We start from the raw sequence: 19,104 nt of genomic DNA on the forward strand, positions 1-19,104 counted from the left end.
GTAGTGTTGTAAGGACCAAAGATGGTAGGCTATACATTCATTTTTGAACTTACCTTGTAAGTGTTTTTTGTTTGTTTGTTTGTTGCAATACAATATTATTAAATATCAATGTAATATATATATAATTATAAAATAATATTATAAAAATTACATTTAAATAGTTTTTGGATTAATTGGCTATTCCGGGTAATGCAGAGATGGAATGATCGAGGAGCTCGTAACACCTGTAGAGAGAAAGGGGCGTGGCTTCAAGAACATGATCTAGACTTGCTAGTGGAAGGTGACAGACTCGCTTCGTACCCTCCAAGAACTACTAAAAACTTCAGTTATGAATGAAAATACTTGACTAAATATCCACAGAGGTTATGAATGAAAATACTTGATTAAATATCCACAGAGTTTATTTTAAGGAAGGAAGCACCGACGCTTTACAAAGAGCACTTCTCCAGTCTAAGCAGCGCGTATGAGAGAAGAGGAGGAAATTTACAAGCTTGATTCGGGTTCTTCTGTCGGGGTTGAGTGAATTGATATAGCCTACTCAAACTAAATATTAATTTTAACGAGCGAGGTAAGGCAGAAGACAGTTCATGCAGAATACGAAGAGCGAGAGAGTATCACTATCACTAGATGCTATATGAGTTGTCGCGCGAGCGGGCGCTTCGAAAGGAGCGATGGAGAGGCTGATGGACTGGAGACCTCCAACATTTCTGCTTCTCACCTTACTGTGGGTGTTTCCAGGTAAGACAAATATCAGCTTACTCTATACAGTAGAAATAGCTTCTAAACGGGCAAATCTTACGTCTGTTGATGCTGTGTTGGGCTAACTGAGAAAGTTAAAAGAGACTAGGATATATCATTAGTGAACTCTCAAATCATATTTATTAGGTTTTGTTTATCTCACGTGATTACATTTTTCTTATACAATAAGATAACGTTTTAATATTGTAGTGTTTAATGTGTTAAAATCAAGCAAAATTTCAAATAAGTTGATGGAAAGTAGCTAACATCAATAATAAAAATGTTTTTGTAGTTATGAAATAGGCCTATTATTTTATTTTTAAACAGACTTTTACTTCTTAACAGCATATTTTATCCTGAAGTATAAAGCCATGCTATTCATTGGTAATGGGAAGTCATCACATTAATGACTTCAATCTTGAAATTCCCTTAGCCTTAAATAAGGTGTTATGTTGACATGATAGAGCCATTTGTAGCCAATGCTTGAAAGTAGTGACAGTGATTCCTGGCACTGTGATATGACCATTGTCCTCCTGACTAATCTCCAACAAGCCTCAAGTCAGAGGAGCTTGTAATCTGTTGAATTTTTGCATGCAAGAACAAGGTACGAATTCATTTTCAGTGCTGGCTGACGAGATTAAACTGTGTCGATGTGCTGCAGTTTTTCCTTTAGAGCTCCAAAACTCACAATTCTTGTTTCCTTGACAAGGTTGAATATAACAAAATTGCATTCACATGCCCTCATAACCTTTGGGATATTTTGAAATGTAGTGAGATTTATTAAACAGGTATTGGTTGCTTTGTCAGGGTTTTGGTCTATGCTTCCAACATGGCAAGTTGCTGATGTGGTGGTGTTTTCTGTACCTCCAGGGAGGAACCATTATCGCATTATATGGAGAATGTGCCATATAATGGGGAAACTGCCAGATGACATTGCTGCCGCCTGCAAATCTTTAGTTGTTTTGTGTGCCCTGTCTTAATGACCCCCAAAAGAATATTGCCACCTATTGTGCATTGCAAAATTACTACACTGATTGTACATTCACTTTTTTGTGGTAGCCTGTAGAATATTACACCTAATTAAGAAATTACTTCGTATGTGACAAACCTCAAGGTTTGAAGGTGGTCTGAAGGTTGCATTTTATATGTAGACTGCAAATTTAGACACAGCCCCTTATTTATTAATAAATATAAAACTTACGTTTGGCTTATTAGTGACTGCTGTCATCTTAAAATTTTCGGAAAATGAAAATGCCCCGGATTTATATTCCATTTATCCAGCGCGTTCTAATCCATACCAGCTTAAATACACTCCACACCGATTTAAAGGAAAAGCCCCACAGGAGATGGCTTAAGTCCCTTGAACAAGTATTCAGTTGTGGTCAATGTGGCTCTCTGGTCCCTGGGTTACAGCTACTTGTGATCGTACAACCTTTGTGCAAATATCTTAACTGCTTTCCAAGAATGCACAAGTTCAATTGTGATTATATTTTCAGAGAAGAAATAAGTCTAACATTTAATACTCTCCATACTTATGTCGTCCTTACCAATCAAAAATGTTTTCAAATATTTGTTTTCTCTATGCTCGAAACCACCTGTAGCAAATTGCAGGATGTTTAAACAAACTGTTTCATCCTCTGAAAAGCCAGAGGTGGATAATCAATGGCTGTAATTGAGTGCGGATCACTGGGCCTTCACAACAGACATCGTTAGAAACTGTAATCCTCACCTACCAGAGGCAATTATGTTTGCCCCCTGCACAGCAAAGAACATTCAATAATGGCACAAAAAAAATCAATGTTTCAATTCATTAACCCTGACACCAATCTATTGTTGGAATCAATCTTTTGATTTGTCCTGATACATGATAATTATAAGATATATTTGGGCACTTGGACATAGATTTTACATGATTATGGTAATAGTTTAAATCACTGTATAATTTGGGGAAAAAGGGTATAATTTATGTAACCCTGTGGCAATGCTTATTTTTGGATAATCTTGGGAATTAAAAACTTCACAAATTAAACTTAATAATTTGATTACTTTCTCTTTTTTAAACTTGGATGGAAGCAAACTTAAACATTAGATTATTCATAACAAATAAATGAAAGTCTGAAACTGCAAGAACAGCTGCACATTATGTAACAATTGAGCTAAAACTAAGACTTAAAGGGGTCATAAACTGCAGTTCTGTATAATGTTTCCTTAGGTGCACTTATAATGTAAGTGTGATTTTAACATAAAAATTGTCATATTTTAGAAATAAAAGGCAATTTTCTACCCTGATTTTGGCAGATTGAACGCTCTGTATATGAAATAAGTATTGCACGTGGGATGCTCTCAAAATCTTTACTACGTTTTTACTGTTACAGCTGTCGAAATTAACTAATTGTGAAAAGTGTTGATTATAGCATTATATTTATATCTACTCGGAACTCATGAAAGGTTGCAGCGATGAACATTGTAGCTTATGACAGATATGTCTGTTGAGCGCATGAATGCAGTGATCTTGTCAATGCAACTCAATATCTGGAATGCTTTCATCATAACAGTGCAAACACTGTGTAAATAAGAGATTCATTGTGCAGTATACACTGATAAACTCGTGCTGTGATTGACAGCGCCAGAGATTATAAAGGGAGGGTTCTTTGATCGCTTTATATATATAATTTATATAATAAAGTGAAACAATGTAAAGTTGACCATTTAGTCACTGGCTTGATAAACGTACTCTAAACAGCAAGACAAAGAACGCCTGACTGTACATGAATCATTACATAGCCTATCAGATATCACTGATCACAGACTAGGCATTAAAATTAACACGTTTTCTTACATGTTGCGGCATTACTGTCGGGTCCATATCTTGCAGTAAAAGTCTGTTTGCAAACTCTGCACCGAAATTCAACTGATTTGCCTAAAAATCCACAGTGAAATGTACCGAAAAAACAATTAATGCTCTACTGAAACATTCACATGTAGTTGAAAATAAATAATCACTTTCCTCGCATTAGGATCCTTGGGAAGAGATCGGCGGATCTCTCCGCATCTCACTAACGCGCCAGTGGGCCCGCCAAAGATGCCATGATGTACAAGTAGGCATTAATCTGATTCTGCAGAGTTGGTCTTTAATCACACTACTACGTCATAATGTGGCAAAATCCAAAACAAGTCGATTTCAGAGCTTGGCTGTTTTGGGACTAACAAGAAAGTTTTGAGTTCTGAAACTTACATGATGTTTTTATATGCGATGACCTCTTGCATGTTAAAACATCAAGGAAACTTGATATCTCAATTCATTACCCCTTTAAAATGGTAAATCTAATATTATAAAAATAATTCTGACTCTAAATTGTGACTCACACGGCATTTAAATTTTGAATGTTGTACTATTAACATTTCATGTTGACATTTGCGGAACACGTCACAACGTATTTTTGCTTTACTTCCTATTTTTTCATTGCTTTAACATGTGATAAGGTCCTTTCCACTATCTGTGCGAATAGATCTATGATAGTATACAATATATAAATATAAGTCTCTATTGGATGGCATGTCTCTGTTGTTATACCATCCAGTCCTATTTACATATATTTGGAATTCACTATATGGTCGGCTGTTTTTGCTTCAAATGTTACTTACACTACATTGTCTTTTACTCTGGATGTGCAGCTCTTATTAACTCAAGGATTTACAAGGGAAGTATATACCTGAAAACCATTATGCTCACATTCATCTGTCAAGAATCATCCTGACAGATCTGAGACAAGAGACAGATTCAGCTCTCATTAATGCTTTAGATGAGACACAGCATCTCATGTAAGTGCTGCCATATCACACCTGCAGCCCTGTTGCCACCTGCGGGAAGTAATGCAGCGAAAAGAACTGACGCCCTTGCCATGCAGTTTTCTCAACATGATTCTCAAATAATTATAATTGCAATCTGTTTATAAACTTGCATACAATTTCAACAGCGGACCAACATGGCATCATAGTTGCACTTCCCTTGAGAGCCCGCTGCATGTTCAAAGGTGCCGTTGTGTCGCTTTCCGAAGCGTAGGCGAGGTCGACGCTGTTTTACAGCAGGTGTAAGTTGGGAAAGTGGATACAGTAATGAGAACTCTGCCATCTAAATGAGGCCATGGGTCCTCTGGGCACACTGCTGTGTGCCTGTGTGGGCTTCAGAGACACCTGGGGAAACTGCAAACTAGCTGACTATACACTCCAGCGCTTTACAATATATGCCATAGGCACTTCTATAGCATCATTATATGCTCAGAGTATGTTTTATGGGGATTATTGAGGAGAAATAGCTATTTCAGTGGGATTAGACACAGATAAGCTTATCCTTTTGTTAGGATGGACAGATCCCTGGCAGTTAGGGCCTAAACCAGTTTCCACAGTTATTAACATCGTAAATCTAGCTACATTTTTTTATTTATTCATTTATTTATTTTATTTATTAATTTAAAGGTGTAGTTCACTTTTTAAAAAACTTTTGCTGATAATTTACTCACCCCCATGTCATCCAAGATGTCCATGTCTTTCTTTCTTCAGTCGAAAAGAAATTAAGGTTTTGTATGAAAACATTCTAGGATTTTTCTCCATATAATGGACTTCATTGGGTACCAAAAGGTCCAAGGTCCAAATGAAAGTTTCAGTGCAGCTTCAAATGGCTTTAAACGACACCAGACGATGCATAAGGGTCTTATTTTGCAAAAAGATCGGTCATTTATAAAATAAATAAAAAAGTTTAAGTTTTATAAGCACAAATGCTCGCCTTGCTCTGTTCTGTGATGCACGTTCGTGACTCTCCTGTTCAAACTCGTTCATCAAAATGAACAAATCTTTTTTCGAGTCATTTCGTTCTTTGAATGCTACACTGAAACTTTCATTTGGACCTTGGACCGTTTGGTACCCAATGAAGTCCATTATATGGAGAAAAATCCTAGAATGTTTTTATCAAAAACCTTAATTTCTTTTCGACTGAAGAAAGAAAGACATGGACATCTTGGATGACATGGGGGTGAGTAAATTATCAGCAAAGGTTTTTTAAAAAGTGAACTACTCCTTTAATGTTTTATAACACTATACTCTGTTCTTTATCGACTAAAATAACTAGCGTCCGGCAGACGGCCTACGCAAGTCCACTTACGCCAAAAGAGTAACACTTTACACAATGTATGACGTACTGTAGGATGTAGGAGTAACGTAAGCTTTGACGCCTTTTGCAGTTCAAACAAACATCATTAAGTACGTCATTAAGTTGTGCGTCAAGGTCAAGGGTTACTCTTTCGCCGTACGGCCGTCTGCCGGAAGCTAGTTATTTTAGTCGATAAAGTTTTAAATATGGGTGTTTTTCTTACGCAAATGCATCGCTTCAGTTCAGAAGGCCTTTATTAACCCCCTAGAGCCGTGTGGAGCACTTTTATCATGGATGAATGGACTTTGACTTTTTTGATTTAAAAATATATGGCCATTCACTGCCATTAAAAGCATGGAAGAGCCAGGACATTTTTAATATAACTCCGATTGTATTCGTCTGAAAGAAGAATGTCATATACACCTAGGATGGCTTGAGGGTGAGTAAATCATGGAGTAAAGTCATAGAAATGCTATCATGGATTTCTTTGTTTTGCTATTGGAGCAAATTGGAACGTTGCATTTGCATTTATCATAGAAGTTTACCCAACTATGACAACTTCTATTTCTGAGAACCCCGGAAAAGTGAAAGGGTCCCTTGATTTAAGTACTACAATATCACGTGATTTTACATGTGATATTTTTTTTAGCCTGTGCTTTGTAGGACTAATGTAGTGAAATTGTAAGTAAACCACCCAATATATAATTTTAGTCTATGCTATTCATTACTGTACATGATCCTAAAGGATGCTTTAGAGGCAAGATTTGTCCTAGAGGCATGTAATCCTCGTTACCCTGGATAGTCCGAGAGGAATGGTAGGAATCTTGTTTTTTTAGGAGATGTGACCTGGATTTAGGCATGCTAGACCTGGTCGAGCGAGGCTAATAAGGGCCTAAAGGATCCGATCCGGGCCAGTCACCTCAGAATACACCAGGAGCATCTGTTACACCTTGCAGATTTACACCACTGATTATTTTAAGCATTCATCTGCCTTTCCCCCCTGCCCTCACTGTCCCTGATCTGCCATGGAGACATCCGTTCTCTTCTCTCTTATCGTGATGGAGCATAACATCTCACCCCCATCTCTCCTGAGCTCTTATTAAAACTCCCCCTCTCCCTACTGCTACATCTGTGCAGATGATCCAAATCCATCTGTCCGTCCTTCATCGAAATGACTCTTCGTGACAGACATCTTGTGAGGGGGGCCGCATGTGTTTAACTCTTATCTATGAGGTCTTTTTATTATGGCATCCCTCTGGCAGTAGTAGCAGCAATTACTCTGATGTACCAGAAGGATGAGGAATAGCAATAGCAATATGAGATAATATCTGAGGTTGAAGAGGTTGGCCATGCTGTGCACCCATCACCTGCAAATGTAATTATAGAGAATAATCAGCCATGATGGGGCTGAGCTCGCAGTCATCTTTGTGGGGCAGCAGTCAGAACCTGCAGCATGTATCACAGCAATGACTTCATTTTGAATCCCCAAAATAGCAGTTAAAGTTCCAAAGACAGTAATTATTAAATCCGAAATTAAGCTACATCACACAAGCAAGAATGCGTATGTGTTGATATTTAGTATAGCAGCATGTTTGTGAGTGTGATATTTTTTTTTTTTTTATAAACTAATTTTGATATTGCACATACATACCAAAATTTGTAAAGATATGTAAAACATTTTAAAAGATATTGCAAATTATGACTAAATTTAAAATGGCGGACACGTGGTTCATCCAATCCTGGATTCGGTATGATGCAAGGAATCTATAGACATATCATGATTTTCTGAAAAACTGTTCAAAAGTTATTGACTAATTTTTGGATGAGTTCATGTGTTCTGATGTCACATGGCGATGGCGCAACAGAACCCCGCAGCAAAGCAACTTGTTCAATTATTGGCTGTTGACTTGTCACTCGTAGCATATGATAGGCTGTTTATGATCATGCAGGGACAAAGCACGCTTGAGATATTTTTTTTATTTTTATAAACTAATTTTGATATTGCACATACATACCAAAATTTGTAAAGATATGTAAAACATTTTAAAAGATATTGCAAATTATGACAAAATTTAAAATGGCGGACACGTGGTTCATCCAATCCTGGATTCGGTATGATGCAAGGAATCTATAGACATATCATGATTTTCTGAAAAACTGTTCAAAAGTTATTGGCCAAAATAGCTATTTTCCAGATCTCATGACCTGTAGGTGGCGCTGTTCCCAACTTTGGCATGGACCCTCATATCATGGCCCCAATGAAGCGTACCAATTTCCGTTTCGATTGATCAAAGTTTGGCTGTGATAAAGCCTATGAACCAATTTTGGGTTGACCTTGTTAAGTTCGAGACATCATAACTTTTGAACAAAGATGAAAAAATAAAATTGGTTCAGTCATTTCCGTGCAGCTCAGTCCAAAGATCATCTGAGCCAATTTTCGTAAGAATTGAACAAAATTTGAATGAGGAGTAGAAAAATAAACTGAATACTGTACTTTACAAAATGGCCACTACTGTACTGGGCGGAGTCTTAATGTAAGACATTGATTGATTGTGATCACCATAATGAGTGGAATTAGGTGTTGTAAGTTTAATTTTTCTGGATTAAAGGGTTCAAAAGTTATAACCATTTCAATGTTGAATTTTTGAACTTGTGGTGGCACTATAGAGTTGGTCATAGAGACTCCAAAATTGGTACAATAACTATTCATTACCATCACTACAAGTGTGCCTAATTTCATAATTTTCCTATGTTCCGTTGTTAGGGCTGCCATTGACTCCAATTCGGGAAAAGTAATAATAAGAAAACTAACTCATACAATAGGGGCTGCCCCCTTTGGGGCTTGGGCCCCTAATAAGAAAACGAACAATTACAATAGGTGCCCTAGCACCTTCGGTGTTTGGCCCCTAATAAAGGTAAAGTACTTACAGAGCTGTTACTTGTGCCACTTGACTGAGCTACAGATTAATTTTGCATTGATAGTGTTGACATAGAAACGCATAAATCGGAGTCTGAGGACATGAACAGCTCGGGGTAAAATATCATGGGTTGCCATCTCATAATTAAGGTTACGACATGGCGTGAACGCAGCATAAGCTCGCTGTTTTGGTTTAGGAGGAACTGTAAAAGGCGGCTGCTGTTTGTTTGCGGCTCTCTGTGACTGTCTCTCTAACTCTGCATAGCACACGAGGAGGTATGGAAATACATATGTTGACAGGCAGGTAGGATATTGTATCATTGCATTCGGAGAAGAGTTTCAACCAGAATAACAAAAAGGGTTTATAATTTAAAATTTTTGCCTACCCCACCTTTAAAATACAAAAAAAAATTGTAATATGTAATAATATTTCACAACATTACTGTTTTTGTTGTATTTTTAATCAAATAAATGCATCCTTAATGACCATAAGAGACTTCTTTGAAAAATATTAAAATTCTTACTGATCCCAAACAGAACTATTTGTGTGTGTGTACAATATGTTTGTATGTATATCCATACATACAGTATTTTGTTTTTTTAAATATGGCAAATTTTTAAAGTTATAAACTACTCAAAAGTACAGTCTGGATTTTTGTTTTTTACTTAGGCTCCATAGCAAATGCGTCCAGCTGAAAATTAGTTGTCATCTTCAAAGATGTGTTACCTTCTCATTTCGGTCAGGCCTCAATTTTCCCCAGCTTGGTTGCTAAATTGATGTAGTCCCAGTTCCATGCACAGAGCAGCATCTGTGAAACCTGCTCGGACCTGATAAGCCCGGCATCCTAGTCTGTGGAGGTTTGGAGTGCTCTACATTCTGCTGTGGAAATTGTGCTGTGTACATTGGGCTCAGTGAGTTTATTAACCATTTGCCCTTAATAGTTTGATTGTCAAAGTTTGTAACATAAAGCCTGATAAGTTAGCAGTGAGCTTCTGTTATGGTAAAGAGAGGCTCACTATTTTGCTTTACAAATGAAATGTAAGCAGGCTACTTGGGTGGTGTTTTTTTTTTCTGGAGAGTGACTTTCATTTATCTCGCCTATGTTCACAGCTTTCACATAAACATGAAGTACCCTGGATATTTCCCTCATCTACATTCACAATTTCTGTTAAAAGTGTAACTTTGCCAATTTTCAACCCGCTTTGTTATTACAATGTCTGTTATGTATTTAATTTGAAAAAGTTTACTCATTCTCTGTGTTGCATGGACAGAGAAATTCACGTTTATTCACGTTAGCTTCAGGGGTTTAGTGAAAACAGATTATACTTCCGTATTTTTGTATCCTCACCCACGGACAGTTGGATCGACAGAGGGTTATTAACAGAACAGTTATTGTAAGGGTTGTTTTATCACTGAAAATTGTATGTCTACTTTTTAAACCACATTAAGGTGAAAATGGAAGACTATGGCAACAGCTTTCTTACCTGTACTTCATTTGCTTCTGGTGGTTGGTAGAAACGGACAGAATCCTTCACTGGAAACCAAAAGTAGCTCACACCTGTTAAACGTTTACTCTTTGAATTCTTTCACCGGGCACAATACAAGTCGACACCATTATGACTAAAAGTTTGCATAAATGCTTTTGCGCCATTTTTGCAGTGGTAAGACTTTTTTTTGACAGGCATGCCTCAGAGTTGTGTAATACAATATATTTTATATAATACAAACTCATTATGGAATTCATTATTACTGTGCTTTTGTGCCAAAAGTTTGTGTGTTTTGTTCCTTTAGTTTTTCTTAAAACTCTAAAAAGGATTGTTCAGGAATCTGAAGCAGAATCGCTAAATTCTTTGTGATTTCCTGTGTGTCATTTTAAGATTGCAATGCAAATCTCCTCAGGCTTCCCTCATAGACTTAACATGGACTATCTTTGTGGCAAATGAAGTAGTGTTTTGGTGAGCATCTATTATTTCTGAGCAGCAGACTGTTACTGTCAAGCAGAGAAGCACGATGGAAAGAGGAAGGACCATTAGGAATATGTTTGGGAAAATGCGTGACTGCTGTAAATGCTCACTATAGGGCATTCATTTATTCATTTACCCACTTTTCTCTTATTTTATGTCCTTGTTTTGTTGAACATGTCTAATGCGAATAGCTCAAGCTAGTACATCTCAAATACAATGAGAAAACATTGTAGAAGTCAAAGTGAACTGATGGTGTGATCAATTATTTAGGGGAACACGTTGCCTCATCAGACCCCTGCGTATAGGCCTGTGAGGAATTGTTTGGTTGTTGGAGGGGAAGTGTGTTATTCTTTTTCAAATCAAATAAAAAATGACCATCGGGTATATAAAATAGGGTTTCTGTCCAAAAAATAGGGCAAAGGATACACAGCCCTTTTAAATGATTTCCTTCTGGCGAAAGAGGACATCTATCCATCATAGCTGGTGTGACAAATTTCCATTAATTTCAGTACAGATGGCAGTTGACAGGTTACTTCTATATGCAGACTTGTTTAGCTTAACATCTTGTGTGTTTTCCTCTTCCTGATCCATTTAAATATTGCATTTTTATTGTAATAGTTCCAAATAATATGTCTTATTTTAAAATGTTGGCTGGTAACCTAGATAAGCAAGCAAGAGTAGATCTGCTGAAATCCTCCGTAGCATGTGAAAAGGGGTTTCAACCCACTCTCTGAATTATTAGCAATGCCTAATGCAATTATACAGGGAATTGAAAAGTCACAGATTAAGAAATGTTGTTTGTTAAGGCCAGAATCGGCCTGTCTTCTTCCCCGTAAAGACAGCTTGGGCTGGTAATGGGATTATAGTGTGAAGAGGCAGCTTAGCTACATGGCCTAAGGAACATCGCCCAATCCCCTAAGGATCCACAAAATGCCCCTGGAAAAAGTAGTCGGGGGAACGGTCATCGCTCCTGCTCACAAACACTCGCATAATATAACCCATTTACTGTAATCGTACTGAATGCTATTGTCTTTCACACCACAGAACGACAACAGCTCCCTGAAATAATGCTTGCAGAATTGACACTTGATGGCTTTATGAACTTGACCAGCCTTATTTATTATGTATTAAGTCATTTATATTGGTAACTCAACAGTTACCTTAACAGTTGATGTTTGCAGAAAAGTGAAAATTGCTGCTTTTAAACAACTAATTATGTTTGCTCTCAGTGTTATTTTAGTATACTATTATAGTATTTTTTTTTTTGAATTTGCTATTAATTTAAATTGTGTTATGTGCCTTAAATTGTGTTTGTCATATTTTTCATATATAATTATATATATATAATATTTTTTTAACAATTATTTCTATGTAGCTTTAATTTATTTTTATTTCAGTTTTAGTAATTTTAGTACTTTTAGTACAGTTAGTTACCAAGGCAGCATTTCTTATTTGTTTTAAGGCAAGACGTATCATGTATCTGTACATTTTTTGATTTTGGGCTTTTTGGAAATTCATAAAGTGTTGTTTTTTTTCTTTCAGATTAGTAGAAAGAAAACATCCAAAATACACTTTTAAGTGTATCTTTTATAGCACCTATCTGTTTGCGTCTGTAGATTTCAGTTGTAATACATATCTTTAAAGGCCGTTTTCTCGAAATGAGTTTTTTCTCCTGCACTGAGCCAGAAATCTCCACTTCAGTAGCACTTCTTACATACACCAAACTTTATAGTTTTATTACTATCTATATTCTGAAGGTTTTTAATACATTTTGAACCCCGATTTTTCGTAGTCCATATTTAATTAGATAATGCCTCATTTGCATATTTAACCAATAACATTTCATAAAACTTGTAATACAAAAAATGTTTGCTATTCTTAATGTAATCAATCAACTGGAGAAGTATGGTGATAGCTATTGTTTTTTTCTACCCTATTCACCTGGGGTGTCATGCCCTAAGTTTTCATCTAATATTTATATATGATTTTTTTTCCATCTTTATTTTTAGTTAGTGAAAATAAAGTAATTGAAGGCAACAAATGGTTTGAAATCCACACTGTACCAATGAATGTTTGATACATTGGCTTGATATAAAGGTTTAGAGAAGCCACCAGTCTGCACTCTAATATTGAATCATGTCGAGCAAGAAGAGCAAAAAAAAAGTACATTTAATTTTTTGCTGCTTTGATTTAGAATACAATTAGCATGTCTAATGAGACAAGGTTAATGAGTCAGGGTGTTTGTTTTGGTTTAGTATTTATGTTTTTTAAATCCATGATGCTGTGAAGCGGCATCATTATAAATTTGACTTCATATTTATCCTCCTCATTTTATTGGTTTCGCTTACCATTCAGGCAGTATATTCATGTGCATTTAAATATCCCCTTGTTATTTCTGTTATAGATTTTAGTTAGGGCTGGGTTATAGACGCCATAGGTAATTTGACATGAACGAAAACAAGGCTCACAGAAAGGATTGAAAATAAAATGTCAGTAAACAAAACACTTTGCATGGCATGGGGTGTAAAAATGAGATGTGACCTATATTAGTATGTCAAACTGCACTAAAGTGTACCGCCATCCCTCAGAGCTTTGTTTCCATCAAATTAAACAGTGTGTTTTCCTCTGACCCAGGTCTATTGCATGACATATAAACCTATTGTATATTCATAGTTTTATCTCAGAACTCGGTCTAAAAGGAGCGCTGTCTAACGTCCTTGATGTCCTTCTGCGTCAGTAAAACACCTGCAGATTTCACAAGATTCCTCCACCTTGAGACATTGTTGCATACAAAGAATAAATAGACTTGTGTGTGAGCATAATTTAGGCCAATAGTTCATTCTTCTACACTAAAAAAACCTGTGAAATTTACGGTAAATTAATTTTAGCGTAAAAAAGTAGTAATATTTTAGGTTGTATGGATTGAACTTAAATATACAGTAAAAAAGTATATTTCATTAATTGATATAATGTTCAATCTACTGAAGTGAACTCTGTACCGTTATATATACCTTTATATTTATATTATAAACACAGGTGGTAATGAAAATGACATGTGGGGAATCAAAGCTCAGTATTATAGCTTTTCCACAAGCTGATGTAAATACTAATATACTGTACAGAATGTTCATAGTGATTTGCACACAAATACAAAACACTATCATGGTAACACACATGACACTAAAATAATGCAATAAACATTAGTTTAGCTACTTAATATGTAACATGAGACCCTAATGTACATAACGAATAACATAGAACTAAGAAACAATTATTTAAATGAAAAAAACATCAAATTTGAAGTGACACAATTGACATTTTTTTCATTGTAGCGTAAAATATTAGACGACTTGTTCTTTTTCACTTCCAACAACTGTAAATGAAACAATATTTTATTGTGACCATTTACTATAGTTTTTCAACAGGAATCTTATTCTTAACCAATTAACAGTTTTTTTACCGTAGCATTTTTGCAATCTTATACTTTTACAATTACAATAATTTTTTACAGTGTAAGGTAAGCATTTAAACGTTATTTTTACAGCCATTTTTTAAGTTTGAATAAGCTCATACTAAACTAATCAATATCCAGGTCATTTTCAACACGGCACACTTTGGTCTCAGGACCTAGGTCCAGGCAACTTGAGAGGAAACCTATCACTCTTGTTCCCTTGAGTAAAGCATTTGACCTCAGGTTTGCTCCAGGGAGACTTTCCTGTGAATTACTAACTAAATAGTGTGTGTCACAGTTAGAGGAAGGAGACGTTTCCTGTGCTGTTCTGTCCTGATTTAGTCTTTTGCAAGCTGGTATCTGCTGACAGATTAAAACGCAGCTCAGTGTGACAGTTATGCGGCTCCTTCAGTGTGAAGAGTGAAGGCTGTTTTGTTTAAATACGTGCATGTTGTTTATGTCTTGCAGTAATGTATTATGGATAATGTGACAAGATGCAGAAATCTGTGACATCTAATGACTTGAATTTCATGAGTTACACAGATAGCAAAAAACTTAATAAGAAACATGTCATCAGCTTATGTTATGACTAATAGTTGCTTGGGATTCAGCAACAGATCAACCTGTTTTATTTATATATATTTACTACATTTATTACATATTACATATATAAACTACTGTTTACAAAATTTTAAATTGGGTATTCCTGCAATACCAGAGGCTGCAGTTTCAGGACCACAGTCCTAGGACCACTTACTATTCAATTCCGCATTTGTATTATTAATTTTCAGGAATTATTTAGTTATTAGTTATTAAAATTTAATTGATATATTGTCCTAACCAACCCCTAACCCTAAACATAAAAAATTGGTAACCCTATTGAAATAGTTTACCTAATTTATTTCAACATATGATTTATGATCTATGTTATGATTTTAAATTAAAGTTCCCTAATATGCTTTAATTTAATTCCTAATTTAGTTTTTTGGTCTCCTACAATAGATTTACATCCATCAAAGGTAAAAAAAAACACTTTAATTTGTTCATAATATACGCTGCACATCACCTCATTTCTCAAAGAGTCTGAAAACGGTTTGTTTGAAGAATCAGTCTCTCTAATCCCACTCTTTCCGAGAGCCTGCTCTGCTCTGATTGGTCGGACAGTCCAGTCTGTTGTGATTGGAATACCGCTTAGTGCATGTCAGAAACAAAACACCTACCATACCTGATTTTTTACATTTTTACAAATGTGTTGCATTGTTACGTACTAGCAGTATGTAGCAGGAACTGAGACTGGAATTGCTGACAACTTTGTTATGCACTTTGATCTTTAAAACTTTTCAGACTTTTACATTCACAAACAGCTATATTGCACTCTGCATTAAAGTTAATATTCGAAAAAGCATAATAGAGGCACTTCCAGCAGTTTTGTCGGAAAGAAAGACCTTATTTTTTAACAGAATCAAGATATTTTCTGTGCATGTACGAAACTTCCTTTTCAGTAGCATTTCTTATTATTGTTGAAAACACTTGTACTTCTTTATATTTTTGTGTAAACTGATACATTTCTTTCAGGATTCTTTGAATAAAAAAGTTCAAATATATTTATTATATATATATTTATGGTCACTTTTGATCAATTTAATGTGTCCTGGCTGAACTGAATGGAACGTTTGAACAGTAGTGTATTTATGATTTTTTTTTAAGATATACCAATTCACATGAGAGCCGTAAGTGTCATCAGGTACCACCCTCTCACGACCACACAAATACATCAGTTTCTTCTAAGAACTCATCATGATAACAGTTGTATTTATCCTTTATTGTATGGTGTTTACGGTAGCATATGTGGTGTGTAAAAATGCTCTGTTAGTTTTATACTATGTTTTGTTTGTATAACTGCAAAGCACTGTGACAATATTATTCCTCCCTCTGGGTGTCCTAACCTGTCCTTTCAGCAGAGTCATAAACATGTCAAGCATTTAATAAGATTCATTCATCTTCCAAGCTCATTCTTGTGGTTTATCATCAACAGGCAAACAGGCTGGGAGCAAAGCAAAAGATTTATCATCCTTGCATTAATGTGTTTCTCAACTCCTGTAAAAGCCCCTTCACCTGATTTGCATCTGTTTTCAATGCAGTCAACTTTGACCCTGCTTGCCGCTGACCTTTCAAATGATTACTGTCTAGACAGTTTCTATGGTGTTTGTTGAGAAGTGCATTGCAACATTGACACAAGTCATGAAACGGCAATGTTTTCCTTGAGCAAGGTATTTTACCACAGGTTTCTCTGGGGGAAATGCCCCTAAGCAATTCAATTCCTTTCTAATCTAAAGTTCGATTGGTGATTTACTCAGACTTTACTAGTTTTATTTCTAAACTGAGCTAATGACCATTTAAACTAGTCACTTTAAACTTTAGGTCTCTTAATACAGTCTTAAAATGATCCACATGCATTAGGTCAGACTAATGGTTTCGGTCAATAACGCATATGATGATATGGATTCACAGTGACTCATCATCTACCAAGAGTCAACCATCCCAGTTCTCCTGACAAGTGAGACGTCCTTGTGTTATACACAGATCAGAATAGATGAACCACCATACCAAACAGATAGGTGAACAGTATTGGTGAATAAAAACTTAAATATATACTTATATACTACTACCACCACCACTACTACTACTACTACTACTAATAATAATAATAATACAATCATACAAATAAATAATACATAATATTTATTTAAGATATATGCTGTTCTTTCTATTCTTCAAATAATCCTGAAAAAAAAGGTATCATGGTTTCCACTCCATACACAAAATAATATTAAGTAAAATAATTGTTTTCAACATTGATAATTATAAAAAATATTTCTTGAGCACCAAATCACTGTATTAAAATGATTTTTGAAGGATCATGTGACACTGAAGGCTGGAGTAATGATGCTGAAAATTCAGGAATAAATTACATATTAAAATAGAAAACAGTTATTTTAAATTATAAAATAATAAGGAATAATATTTCAGAATATTACTGTTTTACTGGAATTTTGACAAAATAAATGTAGCCTTTGTTGAACCTTCTTCCAAAAACATTAAAAAATCTCACTGACAGCAAACTTTTGAATGGTAGCAAACTTGCTAGCTTGAGTGGCTGTATTTTGCACAATTATGTGTTTCGTACATTTAAAATTCCAAACTTTTGTTTAATTTTTTTTTTAGTGTGGACTGTGGTATGTTATCTAAACTCCCATCCCAGGAGGGTATTCTAGTAATGGCATTAAATGAAGTCTTGATGGTCTGCTGTGGCGAGAGAGCTTTCAGATTTGGATGTGACAATATTTTGAAGGTTTTCCAGCTCTCCACTGGAGCGCATGACGAAACACTCCATGTTTCTGTTTTCTAGCTTTGAGTTCCTTTGCTCTTGCTTGGCAACTGTATAAAACACCTGAGCCTCAGCACGGGGTCTACTCTGTCCCACAGCTGTACGGGGCAGCCCTGTGGGATTTCGGCACAGACCTCTCGCATTCATCCCAGCTCCCATTGGGCCTCTTATTTGTCTAGGTCAGATCAAGCATTTTAGTTCTATTTTTGAGCCTTATCTCAGACATGCACTTGTATAAAAACTGTACCATCTATTTTAATGGTGTTTTTTATGTAACTTATAACACAAGCTTTGTTTGAAATCACTCTATACTATTCCCCTACATTACTCCACTAATATAGTCCACTAGAAGAAGTGAATGAAAATGAGCGAGTGAATTCGGGAAGGGCTGTCGCTTTTGTGTAGTTTGTGCTTGCTGTTTAATAATCATTTGAAACCTAGCAATCTAGCAGCTCCAGTAGTAATGAAAAAAACTATTTTGAACTCTGTCATGGAAACTAGGATCTATAAACCTTAATTTAATACTCAATTAAAAAGGAATTTATACCTGTATGATGTTATGCTGTACCCACATCTGACCAACGGTTTGGAAATTGGATGGATGGAAAATTGCCATTTGCAATGAGGGTTCTGCAGAAATATCAAGAGGGGGTAGCACAGCTAATAGTTTCAACACATCCAATTTAATTTGCCTCAGTGCTGCCAAGAAAAAACTACAGCCTCCCAGTGTTCCGACACCTTCTGTGGCTCAGGTATTTGAAAAAGTAAAGAAGTTTTCTCAAGATAGCATCAAAGAAAAAAGGAATTACCCAAAAATGTAAGGAATTTATTGCAATAAACGATCAGCTGTTGGGTGTGCGTGTAACGATCACCAGTGAGAGTGCCCGGGATGTCCATCAGAGGGCACTCCAACCCGGATAATTACCACACATCCACAGACTCCATTCCCCATAATCCTTTACCCATCATCCATTATCACATTCACCTGTGTCTCATTATCTTGTTTACTCACCCTATATAAGCCTGGTTCTTTCTGTCATTCCCTGCGAAGTCTTGTTTAGTGTTACACTGCAATTCCAAGCATTCTCTCTGTTGATCCTGTGTCCCCGTGCCCCCGTGTTCCTGTGTCCCTGGTTTTTGATCTTTGATCTTTGCCTGTTTCTTGGATTCCCCTTTTTGCCTGTGTCCCCTGCCTTTTTGTTGTGTTTGTTTGTATGGACTGCCTGCCTGTGTTTGAACATGCCTGTACTTTGGATTACTTCTTTGGATTACCCTTTTAAAATAAACTGCATTTGGATCCTCAATCTTTGTGTCTTGGAGCAGTACATGGTAGAAGACTTCGCCAATATGGATCCAGCAGGACGTCTCGTCCGCCTTCGTCAAGGACCTCGCTCGCTCGAGGACCACACTCAGGACTTCCTAGGTATTGCCAAATTCACTAAACTCCCAGACTATGCTATCATTGACTTCTTTTGTTATGGACTCAACAACCCGTTACA

General features: G+C 36.1%; 1 protein-coding gene across 2 annotated transcripts in view; it reads left to right on the top strand.

Annotated features, from left to right (window-relative positions):
- The first annotated feature begins 255 nt into the window (after positions 1-255).
- Positions 256-19,104, top strand: part of esamb (endothelial cell adhesion molecule b) — a 42,600-nt gene continuing 23,751 nt past the window's right edge. For both annotated transcript variants that reach the window (XM_077208660.1, XM_077208661.1), the window contains exons 1-2: positions 256-362; positions 400-738. In XM_077208660.1, coding sequence (XP_077064775.1) covers positions 672-738 — 67 coding nt within the window. In that variant the 5' untranslated portion in view covers positions 256-362; positions 400-671. The remainder of the gene's footprint in view (positions 363-399; positions 739-19,104) is intronic.

This window comes from Siphateles boraxobius, unplaced genomic scaffold, assembly GCF_051911475.1.
Source record: "Siphateles boraxobius isolate OS27281-9 unplaced genomic scaffold, OSU_SipBor_1 6, whole genome shotgun sequence".
Lineage (NCBI taxonomy): Eukaryota > Metazoa > Chordata > Actinopteri > Cypriniformes > Leuciscidae > Siphateles > Siphateles boraxobius.